The sequence below is a fragment of the Lagopus leucura genome, unplaced genomic scaffold, assembly GCF_019238085.1.
Source record: "Lagopus leucura isolate 7727_CA_CO unplaced genomic scaffold, USGS_WTPT01 Super-Scaffold_73, whole genome shotgun sequence".
NCBI lineage: Eukaryota > Metazoa > Chordata > Aves > Galliformes > Phasianidae > Lagopus > Lagopus leucura.
Window position 1 is genome coordinate 63,205,713 of NW_024962252.1, and position 14,974 is coordinate 63,220,686.

Sequence of the window (14,974 nt, forward strand, 5' to 3'; positions counted from 1 at the left end):
CACACATGCTTACAGTTATGGCCATTTTAAAGAAACCACTGTGTATTCTAATGAGTGCTGTAGAGTATGTCATCCAAAAATGTATATGCTTAGCAGTAGATCATATGGTTAAAAGCCAGCACCATAAGTCAAATGTATTTTTCTGTGTACTGGTAAATACTTAGCTGAAGTAGATGTATTTCTGTTTTAGAAATCAGTTAATAGCAAAATTTTATAATCTAAAAGCATCTTATTAAAATCATGTTGGATAACTGACAAATATATAACCTGTGGCTTCATATAACTACAGAAGTAAACTGATGTACAAATTTGTTTTAATTTTATTTCTTTCCTCCAGAGTATTCTAGATACTTGCATGCACACTTGGATACCCCTCTTACAGAGTATAATATTGATATAGATCTTCCTGGAAACTTCAAGGACCACTGGGCCAAAAATCTTCCTTTTCTTATAGAAAATTATGAAGAACAACCAGGGTTACAGCCACACATAAAGTGAGTATTTTTAATTTCTTTAACCCTCCTCCAACGTTTCTTAAAATCTTGACTTCTAATTTTGAGGCACTCAGACCTGCCTTTTCTGTGTGCAAGTTCTTTTTAAAATCTCTGGGATTGGAGTTGATTTATTTCATAAGAAAGAAAGAATGAAACTTAGTTTTTGCAAGTTGATCTTCACATAATCAAGTAATATTGTTTTTACTTTATATAAAATTATTTATAATAATTTTAATTATTTAAAAATCTGTTTTGTTTTCTTTGCAAATAACATTAAGATATAAGTTTGAGATCCTCAGTATGGTATTATAGTACCCTTACTACAGTTTCTTCCTATGTGCTTTTATTTTATTATGGGTGTAATTTCCCAGGCGTTAAGTAGATTTTTAGGAACAGCTGAGTTTCACTGGGAAAAATATTCTCTAGAAAAACTTAGGTAACCAGTATTTTAGAAGGAGCATGATTGCAGCCAAAGTAGGCGATGTGTTAGGCTAGCCTTCTAGGCTAGAAACATGCATCTAAATAAAGGGTAGGAATTTCACCTGCTATAAATGCATTTCTAGATATGTTCTCCTGTATTTCTTCTATCTTTGTATAATGTTGAATTGCATTTGGCTTTTGTGTGGTTCTGTTCCATATACACAATTTGTATTTTACAGAATTAAGAGAGAAGTGATAGAATAAGGCTTCCAGTTTTTATATGTATTCTTTCCTTATTTAGTGTTGAGGTTCTTCAGGATATATCCACTGAAGGATGGTGTGTTGTTAGTTAACTCAGCACCACTTAATAATGAGAGGGTCTGAAGGCAAAATAGCTTTTGACAATAAGTTTAGTAGGACCAGGATTTGATTTCAGATACAGAGTATAACTGCCATATACGGTGTATGTTTGGTGACAATGAGGAGAAATGGGTGTTCTTTATGAAGCTTTTGAGTATTTCCCATACAAACTGTATTTATTACCATACAAACGAATTGTGTTTTATAACTTCCAGGATTTGTGTTGCCAAGTTATGTCTGATGTATGTTTTTCTTTCTGTAAGAGACGTATTGTTTCAGAATTTTGAAAGCTATAGGACTGATGTGCAAGAACTCATATGTGTAGCTGATCATCTGGGTTCCATGATGCAGTATGAGACACCAGGATTTCTTCCAAATAAAAGAATACACAGAGGTATACTGGAAAAGCTTTATACATTTCAAAAATAAAAAGTTAGTGTAGTTAGAATTTAATGCTCTGTCTTTGCTATCTGTATAAATTCTTCTTAAGCTCTATGCATTTGAAATAATTAAATAGTTTTAAAATGAAAATGATGGTATCAGCAATTTGGTTGGAAATTGTGATCTCCCTATTCAGATTGATGTTGACAGTTTTGTCTGTAAATACATCACTTCCCTGCTTTGGTTTTATTGTCTGCATGAAAAATAAGCGTCTGGTTCTAATTGATTTTCTACTTCTGTTGTTGTTTGTCTTTCTTTCCTCCCACCTCCCAGCAATGGGGTTGGCTACTTTAGAGGTAATGCAAGCTGTACAGAGAACTTGGGCAAACTCAAAAGTTCGGATGAATGGGAAAACAAGACTGATGCAGTGGAGGGATATGTTTGATATTGCTGTGAAGTGGCGAAGGTAATGGTAAAAGAAGAGAGAAAACAAGCCTTAAGTTTAACAGTGGTGCATGCTTCAATTAACCAAGGGGCTGAAGTCAGAACAGGTAGAACAATTACTCTTTCCTTGTTAGAAACAGATGGATGTTAGCCTATGTACTTGAATGTGTCTTTGTGCATATCCTCACCCAGTCTGAAAAATCCAAAGCATTCCTTAAAGGATTTTGTAACAATACATCATCTAAATGAAGAGCTTAGACTGAGGCGTTCTGGGCTTTGAGCGGTGTTTACTTGGCTTGGTTTTTCGTTTGAAGTTTGTAATGTAAACAGAGTAGACTAAAACAAAAATGTCTTGCAAATATGGATGGGATCAGTTCTTGATCCACACACTTATATCATCAGATTTGTCTGAAAAATGAGAGTTTGGGACTTTCTTAACATGTGTCCCAGCTTGCTTTTCTTTCACTTCTCCCGATGCATAAAACAACCATCATAAGAATCTTTCCTCTCATTTTCAACCAATTTTTCTGTTTCTAAAGAAGTACATAGTGCAGAGTTTTTTGGCACAGAGCTACTACTAATAGAGCTGTTAGTTATAACTTTGCTACAATTAGATCTGTTGCCAATTGTTTGGAAGTTATTCATATCATGTATAATCATTTACTGATTTCTATTTTAGGAAATACTTTTTAGCCAAATTCTGCCCTTTAATACTTTATGTATGTCATGCCAATACCACTGTATGTGCCTGGTATCAGTGGACCTTTCTAGTGCCCAATTCTTTAGAGAGAGAGGATAAAAAACATAGGATGTTCTCATCTGAAGTTACACTCAAAGCAGATTCTTCACAGTTGTTAATAGACAAAATCTGTAGTAACATAGCCATGTGATGATTATCACATTGGTCTCACCACGTCAGCTACCTTAGTGAGAAAGCTACCAGCTTGGGCTCCTGATCCATAGGTAAGCATCTGCACTGATTAAGCCCAGTGATTAATATAACTTTGCAACCCAAGCACGTAACAGCCATCAAGAATATGTTTGCAATCTGCCATATTTTTTTGTGGCTTGTGCATTTCTTGAGTCAGAGCTCATATTTTTGTCATTATTCTGGCAGTAACATTAGCAGTTAAGAATAAGAATGAGTTGAGGCATATTTTTTTTTTAATTTTTTTATTTTTATTTTTTTGAGACCAAGAAGTCAAAATACAGCATTTATATTGGTTTAATTCCTTAAAAACCAAAATCCTGTAAAATATCTCTCATAATAGTTGATATTAGTCCACTACAAACTGGCATACTGCAAAGTCAAACTTCCTTTCAGGAGTTTTTTTTTTAATTCATTCACTTTTAATTCTGTATGGGCATTGGTATTGGCATTAATACATCACTCATAACATTGTGTTTAATTTTTGAGAAGAGCAGTTTTGAATACAAAAAATTCTTAGAACAAGTGAAACTTGCCATAGGAGGAATCTTGTATACATCTTAGTCAGTAAGAAAGAATTATTGTTTGTGGGTTCTGTTGGCAATGAGAGATCTTTTCTTTTGCCCAGAGCACCCTAAAGATGGAGTAATCATAGGCACATTTGATTGAAGAATCCCAATTACTGTAGGGTAACTGATTTTTGTTTGTTTATGTGACAGAAGCATCTAGAAGCCTTAGTGAAGTTGAGTCCCTGTTATGCTTCTTTCTTCTGCAAAATAAAAGGCAATTTGTGTAGCAAAGAGCCTATTGAGTAATAGCAAGTTAAAGTATGCAGGTGAAACAAAGAAGGATAAGAAGAAATACAGCAATATTATAGTGTTAGTAATAATTGTGCAGATCTACTAGATATAATAAGCCAATTAGGAGCAGCAATCAGAGCAATAGCCTCTCCTTAAAAACAGATGTACCCAAAACATGTTAAAAGCAAATCAACAGGACAGCAATAGGAAAGCATCACTATCTGGGCTACTGTTCTTTATTAAATGAAAGACATCAAATGCAAGAACCCTACTGAATTTTAAAGAGGAGAAAACGCCACTCTATAAGTAGAAAGCATTCTGATAAAACAGAACGATGCTTTAAGCATCAGGAGTGCAGTTAGGAAAATGCTGTTTTCCCTTTTTAAAAAAGTGAGGAAAAGGTTTGGAGTGAATTTTTGTGGTTGAAGCAAAGCTGTGAAAGACCTTAAGATACTCTGCAACTTTGTTTGAAGCCCTTATTTTGTGTGAGCCGTAGTTATGTGAAATGCTTAATAATATTCTTAGGAATATTCTTAGGTATGTTTCACTTATTTGTGACTGCCTATTTCTAGCTTTTGCCTAAAATTATTTTGTGTAAGAATAAAGTTCAATTAGAAATATTACGTGGAGTGAAATGTGTGCCAATAATAACGCCTTTTGTCTTTGTAGGATAGCAGACCCCGACCAACCTGTGCTTTGGTTGGACCAAATGCCTGCACGAAGCCTTAGCAGAGGTTTCAATAACCACATTAATTTAATCAGGTATGAGATTTTCCAAAATTTTCCCACACACACTAAGGAACTGAAATTTACTGCTTGTTTGTGAAACAGTGTGCTATAATAATCAATGCATAAGTGCTTACTGTTTTGCATCAATATGTACTTTTTATTTTCTAATGGACCATTTGTTTTTTGTGTGCGCTCCTGATTTTCCCTCATGACAATTCCTCTTTCTCCTGGATTTCAAGGGATAAGTACTACCTGGAAGATGCATATTTTTACATGCTGTTTTTAATTCCCAAATAATCTAAGGTTTATATTTAAGGTAGAGTTCATCACAGTTTTAACTCTTACGCACACTGCTTCTTGAAGACAGTGGCAGTGATTATGAAACAAAGCAGTTCTGTTACCATTGTTCCTGACTTACAGTAGAACAAAACAGTTCTTGTTTAGTCTCAGAGAATGTCAGATACAGCAAAGGTGACAAAAGTAAGTAACCTGACAAGGGTAATAGTGCACTTTCAAACAAAGGTAAAATTTAAGATTCAACCACTGTTGTACGTTCCATCTTCTCCCATGCTGCAAGACTCAGTATTGCAGTCAAGACAGCGCTACCGCCCAGTAAGTGGTAGAAGTGTGAGACACTCAATGTGGCAACATCACTGTCAATCACAGGAGCAGAGGGTGTTTTTAAGTAAATACATAAGCAAGATTTCATCTTTTCTTCTCCCCTACTGTAGGAAGTATTGAATCCTTGATCTGTCGTTCTGCTTTTATCTGTTTCTTCCTTTTTGAGAAAGCATCTGGAAAAGGGCGGGGAAAAAAGCCTTTTTGAGAATAATTTTCTGTAGAGAAAAACAGTGATAATCTGATGTTCACAAGCAGAAGCTAGTGATCATTTCTCCCTATCCTTCCTACCATTCTGCTAGGCTGCCCTTTGCTTTAGGGAGTAGTTACACTGTAGTTTTTAAATCCCTGTGAAAGTCGGTGTTTGCTCTAAGAATGTGCTGATTTTTGGACTGTGTTATGCTCAGCCTTCTGTCTTCCTTCAAATTAAATATTATACTTGGGTTCCAAACTGTCCATCTTTGCTGTTGCTGCATTCCTCTTTTTACACACCTGAAATCCAGCTGAAATGACAGCAAGCTGTTCTTTGAGACAAGGATGCTTTCCATACTTAATCCATTTCTATCTGTTCTTAAATTGGAGAGGAAGAGCTTAATTCCTATGTGGTCTGAACTTGCAGAAGACAAAGGCATTCATGTTACAAGACTTGATTACTATGCTGAAATAAGATTGAACACTTAATCTGCAGAAGTGCATCCCTTTTGCAGGCTGTTAGTAACTCTCTTTTTCACTGGTCAAAGTACTTTAATTGCTGGTGTTCTCTGCTGAGAGAAAAACAAAACTCACAATTCCAGTTATTTTGGTGATGCTGCAGAAATTTGAAATAAGCCTTACAAGTACTTAGAGTGGAAGGCCCACAGCTAATCAAACTTTAGTCTCATGTGTTTGGATCAGCCTTGACTTTTAGATGCCTCATCGCTGTTTTTTATCATACTTTTTATTAGCTAATTGATTATTCTCTGCAAGTTACTCTTTTGGGGCTTTTTTGCAAGGAACAGTAGATTTAAAGCAGCCTTAGAAGCTGGTCCTACTTAGTACTGGTTGCTGATGACATCCTTTTTAACTCTAGGAATCAGTACCTGTTTGATCACTTTGAATCCCAAGTAATACCTGTTTTTGTTGATTAACTTTCCATAGTACTGGTTTGTTTCTGCTTTTGAATTCCCTCCTGATGATTTCACATCAGGTGCCAGATAAAAGAAATGAATATATCCATGTGGTAGTATGTTTGTTTGAAAAAAAAAAATAAAATAAAATAAAATTACTTTTCCAATGTGCTTAAGTCCTTTATAGTTTCTAAACAAAAATTTAGTAGACTATTAAGTAACACAAGGGGATTATGCAGACCTACTCAACAGGAAAATGGCTGCTAATTGAAGATAATTATAGGCTACAGAACTGTCACTTTTTTGTTGATAACTGAGGTCATTTTATGGTCTTTCAGGTGTTTTTCAGGATTATTGCTTTATATTAAGCTTACGATTTGGAAATTGTTCTGAATTCTTCTTAGATCACGGCTATCTGAAAACTAAGTATAATAGATTATCTAGTCTGACAAATGACATCTCTTCATGATTATTAAATATGCTGAGATATAAGCTGTTCAGTAAAATAAAAAGTGCATCAATAGCAGTAGAGTGATAAGGACAAAATATCAGTTTTCTGTTCTGTATTCCAGTTGTAGATGTGAAAAGAGATGGTTAATGGTTTTTGATTTCCTGACTTACTATGGACTCTTCTGACAGTAGCTTAAATAATAGGTAGTAACAATAATATTTTGGCATTCTGGCTAAGGACATTATACATTCTCTTGGAAGAATGTATTAAACATGACTGCAAGTACTGAGTTTGGTTCCATGCAGTTCATACTGGTAACTATAATTTCCTCAGTTGCTCTGATTTCATGTGGTATTGTACAAACTTTTAGTGTTACTACACCATACAACTGTGCAATTTATTTGACAAAAATGAGGACTGGGTAGCTCTACAGGAGGGAAATAGTGGAAAGCAGGGAGGAATCATCTATTTGAACTAGTTAGCCACTGGAGGGTTTTAGAAGTCGAACTTGATTTTGTTGTTTTAATATTCATGACAGCGCTGGTCATGCTGAGTTCAAGCTATTTCTAGCTTGTTTGGCATAAACTGTACACAAGTAATTTCTGTGTGCAAAAATACTTGGATTAGACACCTGTTAGCGTAAACATTTTCTTTACTCAGAATGCTTTGCATTTGCAGTCCAGGGTTTTCCTGACAGATGAATTTTGATATGGAGACACTAGCATTCAATGACTACTGAATTCAAGATCCATTCTCAGAATGGCATAGTGACTGAAGAGAGTCAGGAAAAACAATTTTGGTGTTTTGTTTTAATTTGGAGAACTTTTGCTGAAGGTATGTAAGAGAAGTCTTGTACTTTACTACGCTTGATAGGCTTCCAGGTCTGAGTAGTCTTGAGATTCAACTGTATTGGCTGTCTCTATAGACCCACTAACTTGTGGGTCTATACTTAAGTCAGACTATGACTTATTTCTTTTCTGGCAAATTGTGAAACTTGGTAACTTTGATTTACATTAGAGAAAACGTTTTTGAAAGCTTGAGCTATTTCAATGGGCAAAACAAAAATTTGGGATCGGCTAAACATTAGTGATATACTCTGTGTTTTGACAAAACAATGAAAGCATTCTCTGGAACACAGTTACTTTTGAATCTTTGATGGTAGTGCTCATCAAACAAGACGACAGTAGGAATAAGCAAAAATAGTGTCTGACCACCCACTAAAAGTCTTCTCCAGTACTGCTTCTAGATAGCTTTACAGACAGGTCTGATTTGTACGTATTTTCCAAGATGTCACTAAAGGAAAATCCAGTTCCTTGTTCTGATGTGCTGCTGCCTGTTGTACAGATATTTTAAAAACAAATGGAAAATGATGGGACGTACAACAAGGGCAAATAATGTACGGGAACTTATATCTGTCCTTCCTCTTTTCTTTCCCTTCCTGCCTCCCTTTACTTTGTGCAGATATGTATGTATTCTAATTCTGTTCAGTTTTTAAAGAGTGATTCTGCCATTGCAGTGAGAGTAGACCTGCTCTGAAGTGTGAGATGGTGGAGTGAGACATTAGGGAGTTAAGCTGCCAAAATTGCCTAGAGTGCATAAAAGCCAAGTGTATACACCTTCCTGTGATTCACCTTCCTGTGATTGACAGTGGTCTTGCTTCCTCAGAGAGCGATAACATTTGCTTTATAAAATCTTGTTTTGTAGACTGGGAGAAGAGGAAGGACTCCTACAAATGCAATAATGGTATGTAATTTTTCCTCTCAGAGTGGTTAGTATCCTAGCAGGGTTTTACCTAGTTTTTATTTGTATTTTTCATAGTGTTCTTTGGGGGAAAATGAATTTATTTTGTTCTCTTCCTTCAGTAGTTAGTACTCCTAACTGTTAGGAACCAAAGCAGAATTAATTCAATATGTAGAGGTTCAGATGAATAAAGAGAACTGTATGTGGACTGTCAGAGTGTATCAGCCACATGTGTTAACAAATATGTAAACTGGGGAGTTGTTGGCTCTCAGAGTAAGTCAGTATGCACATTAATAGTTCTGTCTTAGTTCTTCAATTTCTACTAGCCTGAAAGTCTGAGAATTATATCTTTTTAAGAAGTGATAACTATCATATAGGTAATGGATAGGCAAAAAATAAGAAAATACCTGTGAAATACAGTTTATTGGAACTGAGAACAGTTCCAATGATACGTGAGTTTTTGCAAGTTCATCTTAGAATCTACATTCAAAATTGGAGATGGACAGTTGCCACTTCAGAGACACCTCTAGTCCTTTTCTTTGATCTAAAGCATATGTGGATAAAATTCAGTCAAACTTGTAATGAATAATGTTTGTGTCTTATCCTGAAATGCTGGTCTGAAATACAGGACTTGAAACTGTTTTGTTTTGTAGGGGACAGGTGATTAACATGCGGTACCTGGAGTACTTTGAGAAAATTCTTCATTTTATCAAAGATAGGATCCTTGTTTATCATGGGTAATTTACTGATTTATTTACTTATAATCTGCCCTCTCCCATGCCTACTGCTTCACTCCCTTGGTGATACTGACTTGAAATTTACATAATATTAATTTTAGAAAGTCTGAAAGATATTTTCTTAATTCTACTGCCTTCTAGTTTTCTTATTGTCTGTAACTGTTGCATTTCTGAATGGAAATGCAAATCCTATTATTTGCTACTTAAACTAATAGGAAAATTATTGTCATTACAGTATGTTTATTATTAAACAATTCTGTTGAATTTGTTCCTGCTGTTTTGGCCAGAGTAGGTCTCAATTCTGTCTAAAAATGGTTTCTTCAAGATGTCATGTTCCCTCTAGGTAGAACAGAATACAATTTCTCTAATTACAGAGAATAATTTCTTGAACGGTGGAGTGATAAATCCCACCTTTGTGAATGAGGAGAAGGGATTATGGAATTTATGGATGGTAATTTTATATGAAACTGGTGTTTGGGAAGTAGTTTTGAAGGAACAGGGAATCTTTACTACTTGTTACACAAATGGGTTGTAGACTTTACAACCTTCTTCTGTTCCAGAGCAGAATCTCAAACGGAAGAGGTGACTAAAGATTCTAAAATCGTTATTATCTGTTGCAAACTTTGATTGCTTTTTGATGAATAAAATATTTTCATCACCCATGGCTCATTTGTGGCAACAATGTTCTGATAAATTTAAAAATTAAGAAACTCTTAAGTCCTCTAATTTTTCTTTGGCCTGGTAATTTTTGTTAAATATAGAGTTCTATTGTTCAGTTTGATTTTGCTATGTAAATATTGAAAATGAAAGCGCAGAAAAGTCTTTAAACTGTTTCAGATTTAGAACACTTAGAGCAACCCCTTTGCCCACACTACCAAGTAAACCCAGTTCCATGCTTCAGAGTGACCAACAGCAAATGAATAAGATAAATTTGAAGTATGTTATTAAAGTCTGAAGCTGGAAGAAAAGAAATGCAGGTGATCTAGAATGGAGAGGCTTTGTTTTGTTATTTAAAAAGGGTACTAAAAAATGAGCATGTGGCCAAGTATGAAGGAACTCCTTTTCAGAACATAAATTGTTTTCAATAACTCATTGGTTAGCTAATTAGATTAAAGAAGTGGATTTTCAAAAATGTTAAAGACTTCAACTACTGCAATTCTATATTTAGTTATTTCTTCTTCTAGTGCTAATAATCCAAAAGGACTAATGGAGGTTCGAGAAGCTTTGGAAAAAGTACATAAAGTAGAAGATCTTCTTCCAATAATGAAGGTAAATTGAAGAAAACACTTCAAAATAATGCAGGTTATTCTGGGGTCTATCCAATTCACCAGAGTGTAACAGTTGTGTAAAGCTTAAAATGAACAACTTGAAACACTAACTGCAGTTATTTCAAATCTACATATATAGGGCATGACCTTCCCTTTGGTAAATACAGATGTGTGGTGTATATTTGAAAGGCTTGGTCTAGTTACGGTAACTACAGAAAAACAAGATGCTGAATATAATTCTTTGAAGTGTACAGTATGAAGAAAAAAATTGAAAATGTGTCTGAAGGATAAGGAACATGCAAGCTCTTCTTGTATTAGCATCATTTGTGTAGGTCAGCACCTGGTGGAGGCTGGCAGAGGGGAACACAGGGAGTGGGTGCCTTTAGCTGACTGATCATCAACCTAGAAGTGTGCTTTGCATTTTTGTGCTCTGGAACAAGGAACTGTTGAAATCTGTAGTTTTTCTACTTGCTACTGGTGGTCCCTGTGTAACGGCTGTGCAATGGAACATACCAAATGTGTTAAATACTCTTATCTCAAACAGTAAGGCTTAAGCTAGGTTTAAGTTAGAGGTTTTACCCCAAATTAATCTAGCATGACCAATAAGTAAGCACTGAATAAAACTTCATTTAGAATAGAATAAAATTTGGGAAGGAATAGTCATTCTAAATGGAGACAAACTCATAACTTCCTTGTCAGGATGTCTGCACTGTGGTTTCATTAATAGATCATAGATACCAAGCTATCTCTAAGCAAAACTGATTGATCGCCATAGAACAGCTATTGTATGATGCATTTACCTTGCTACTACTAATGCACTGTCTGGTTTTGACTTTGCTTGCTATACCACTTGCTTGTGCACTATAGGTAACTTTCAGAAGCTGTGTGGCTCAACCTCTGAATTTTTCTATGGGGTGTTTTTAATAGGTATTACTGACAAATGAATATGCAAACACAGCCCCATAGTATGCCTCTTATGGCTACTGTAGAATCACAGACCAGAAAAGAAAATTGCTATTAGTGGAGTTAAAAGTGCAGGTTGCTCCAAAACAATGAAGAAAATGTTGTCTCAACATAGTGGATTCTATTTGGCTTAGCTTGAAATACATGTTTCTAAGTACTGGCAGCAAGTATTTTTCCTGGTTTTCATAACCTGTACATTTTCTCTGGTTTAACATGCCTGATTCAGTACTTCAGGTTTCCATTGAGTAAGAAGAAAAAAATGAATGAAATAATGTAGTTAACAGTAACTCTGTACTGTTCATCCAGCTTGTTCACTTTCCAGTTCCAGATATTTCAGAACAATAGAGGCAGTCTATTTGCATTCACCCTATAATTACTTTCTTTTCCTTTTGAAAGCAGTTTAATAGTAAGACGAGAGATGGGTTCACTGTGAACACAAAAGTCCCCAGCCTCAAGGATCAAGGGAAAGAATATGATGGATTCACAATTACAATAACAGGAGATAAGTATGTTTATTTTTTTCAGGGTCTTAAATGCATTAAGTAATGATGAAGTATTGGCAATTAATCTTCTTGAATGCCATTTCTACTTGTATAAAGTGGGTTCTGTTTTTTTTACTGGTGACATTTTTGCCACCACTTGTTTATTTCAGTGCTTCTGTTTCCTATCACGTTCCATAACAAAGAGGGAATATGGATGCTATTTCTGGAGCTCATCCTGTTGGGATAATTCTCTTAACAGATAGCATATAAATGAAGGGAGTCTTCAATATTCTTCCTACAGTTTAAAATACCAAAAGGAGGAAAAGACTTGGTCTTTATCCATACCAAAGTACTTTTGTTGTTATAAGCCTTTGTCTGTTATGGAAGCTAGAAAGAGAATGAAAAAGACTCGTTTGGATTTTGGCCTTTTCATTTTGTGTATTCTTTAAGATGTTTGCAGATCCTGTATCTGCACTTATCAGTTTGAGCTATGTGACATGCTCAGATGGGACTTTGGGCTGCTCTTTGAGTGAGATAACAAATTTCTTACTTTATGGATTCCATTTCTTTATCTTCTCAAAGAGCATTAGTCTGAATCTACCTAGGGCAGGCCAGAAACCCCCTCCAGCTACTAGTCAAAGTTTGACTAAAATTGATTAAATTCTTACCTTTTAGTTTATTGATTATTATGGGCTTTTAAATTCTATGCTTGGGAATTTCCCCAAAACATGTGTGCTTCTAATGTGGGGCGTGGATTTTGAACTTCTCTTTTGAAGTGTAAATGTGTCTATTGATTTTTAATTTTACATTCTATATCATACATCTCTATCAGTGAAGTGATGCAAAATGTCTTTATTTTAGAAGAATGTTTTGGTATCAGCAAAGTGATACAGCATCTTACTGTACACATTTTATTCCATGTTAATGGTTTGTGACCCATACTTTGTAATTACACTCTTATACCAAAGCAAGTCATATTTGATGAATTTAAAAGTTAACTATATTTTTAACTACATTCCCGAGGCAAAAAAAGATATTTTAAAATTAGATTACAATCTTATATATGATAAACTTGCAGCATGACAACATGTTTTAAGATTCAAGTGGGGTTTTTTGTTTGCTTTAGTAAAATGAAGGTAATCCACATAATCTCCTGCTTAAAGGGAAAAAAAGAAAGAGCAAATGTTTATGATGTGGTATTTAACTGCTGTGCATTTGTTACTTAGCCTGAATATGTACAAAAAAAGTTATCTCCTTTTCTGCTTAATCTGCTTGATAGAGTTGGAAACATATTATTTTCAGTTGAAACTCAGACAACAGAAGAAAGAACACAGCTGTATCATGCAGAAATAGACGCGCTATATAAGGATCTAACAGCTAAAGGAAAAATCTTAATTCTTTCTGCAGAGCTGGGGGTAAGCTTGTTTTACTGACAACTGTGAGTTCCTTGGCAAAATTCTATTATGTCTTTGTACCTTGTGTTTAACAGTCAATGCCTTAATGCTTTCTGACAGAGATCTTAAGTAATAAAATTGACTGCTTGTTTAAACCTAGTTACGTCAAATAATATAAGAAGCTGCCATAATTCCATCTGCTAATGAGATCTGCTCTGCTTTGCTGCAGTAATTGGAGAAAGTCTAGACAAGCTCTTGATATCACAACGTGCTCTGCTATAGAAGTGCTAGACGTTTTTTCTCGTTTTTTTGTTTGCATGAGTTTGTGGTTGTCGTTTCAGTGATAAGCACCACTTAAGATCACACAGAAATTTGGTTTATAGTGGCTGGATGCAGGATGAGAAGTTACATGAACACAATTTTAGTGGGTTTTTTTTCTTTCCATGTATTCGTGTTCCTTTCTGTTGTAATAAGAACCCAACTGTACTTGAGCCAGAGTTTTGCACTTTTCATTCTTTCACACAGTATAGATTAATTGTTTCACCTAAATATTTGGATTCCGTGTTGAGGGACATGGCTTAGTGAGTACTATTGGTGATAGGTGGATGGTTGGACTGGATGATCTTGAAGGTCTTTTCCAGCCTTGGTGATTCTGTGATTCTGTAATATAAAATGTATAACTGCATCTTACTTTTATATACTAGTTGAAATTCATCTTGATATTTTACACATTTAAAATGGTTATACACATATAAAATGGTTATAAAATAAGTGCTGTAAGATTTTTCCAATATGTGTTTATGTATATGGTAACATCTGGATATTAAGCCATCTTTATCTTTTGCCTTTGCTTAGGAAGCAGATGCTGTGTGCAACTTGATCCTGTCATTAGTTTATTACTTCTATAATTTAATGCCGCTTTCAAGAGGATCAAGGTTAGTGATTGTCTTTATCACATCTGTTTTCTTGGATACACTCTATAAAATGTCCATGTGTATCATACATGGTATCATACAGTTTTTTCACTGTCTAAAAAGATCAGTAATCTCTGAGTTAAGCTGTCTGACCTGTACTGTTCCTCATTTTATGCTGCTGTGGTGATGAGCACTGATTTTGTACTGTTTTAAACTCTAGTTTGTAATTTCTGGTAGTAACTATTCATGACCACACATATATAGAAAAAGATGAGTAGTCAGTATTTATGGCCTTTAGAATTGAAAAGAGTTATTTTTAAGTTGTAACATTTGGGTTCCAAATCTATATTGTGTTATATTGCTCAAATTTGACTCAAAAAGCTTCACTGAAACACATATTTTAGATGAGATACAATTTGGTACAACTTATTTTATGAAAACACACTGCAAATATTATTTTAGGTTAATGGAGTTGTTTTTGCAGCTGTTAGAATTACCAAATGAAACCCCAGCATAAATTATTATATTTCACAGATCTCTGCAACTGAAATTCCAATGTAATGCCAACCTGTCTACATCTAAAACTATTGTTAATATCTTCTCCAGTTGTTTCAAGTTTATTAGTAAATTTATTTCAGTGGAAAATAAATAACCAAGAGAGTTTCATTTCTATAATTAGCCTTTAATTTTCTTACTGAGTGAAAAAATTAATGTAAGTTGTTTAAGTTTCACAATTAAATATATA

At 34.7% G+C, this 14,974-nt stretch overlaps 1 protein-coding gene across 2 annotated transcripts in view; it reads left to right on the plus strand.

Moving 5' to 3' along the window:
* Window positions 1-14,974, plus strand: part of TTC13 (tetratricopeptide repeat domain 13) — a 37,127-nt gene that overhangs the window by 16,146 nt on the left and 6,007 nt on the right. The window contains exons 12-20 of one of the 2 annotated variants that reach the window (XM_042888603.1): window positions 338-494; window positions 1,538-1,668; window positions 1,989-2,121; window positions 4,497-4,589; window positions 9,125-9,208; window positions 10,393-10,477; window positions 11,836-11,945; window positions 13,201-13,336; window positions 14,171-14,250. In XM_042888603.1, coding sequence (XP_042744537.1) covers window positions 338-494; window positions 1,538-1,668; window positions 1,989-2,121; window positions 4,497-4,589; window positions 9,125-9,208; window positions 10,393-10,477; window positions 11,836-11,945; window positions 13,201-13,336; window positions 14,171-14,250 — 1,009 coding nt within the window. The remainder of the gene's footprint in view (window positions 1-337; window positions 495-1,537; window positions 1,669-1,988; window positions 2,122-4,496; window positions 4,590-9,124; window positions 9,209-10,392; window positions 10,478-11,835; window positions 11,946-13,200; window positions 13,337-14,170; window positions 14,251-14,974) is intronic. The other variant, XM_042888611.1, reaches the window with a different exon arrangement.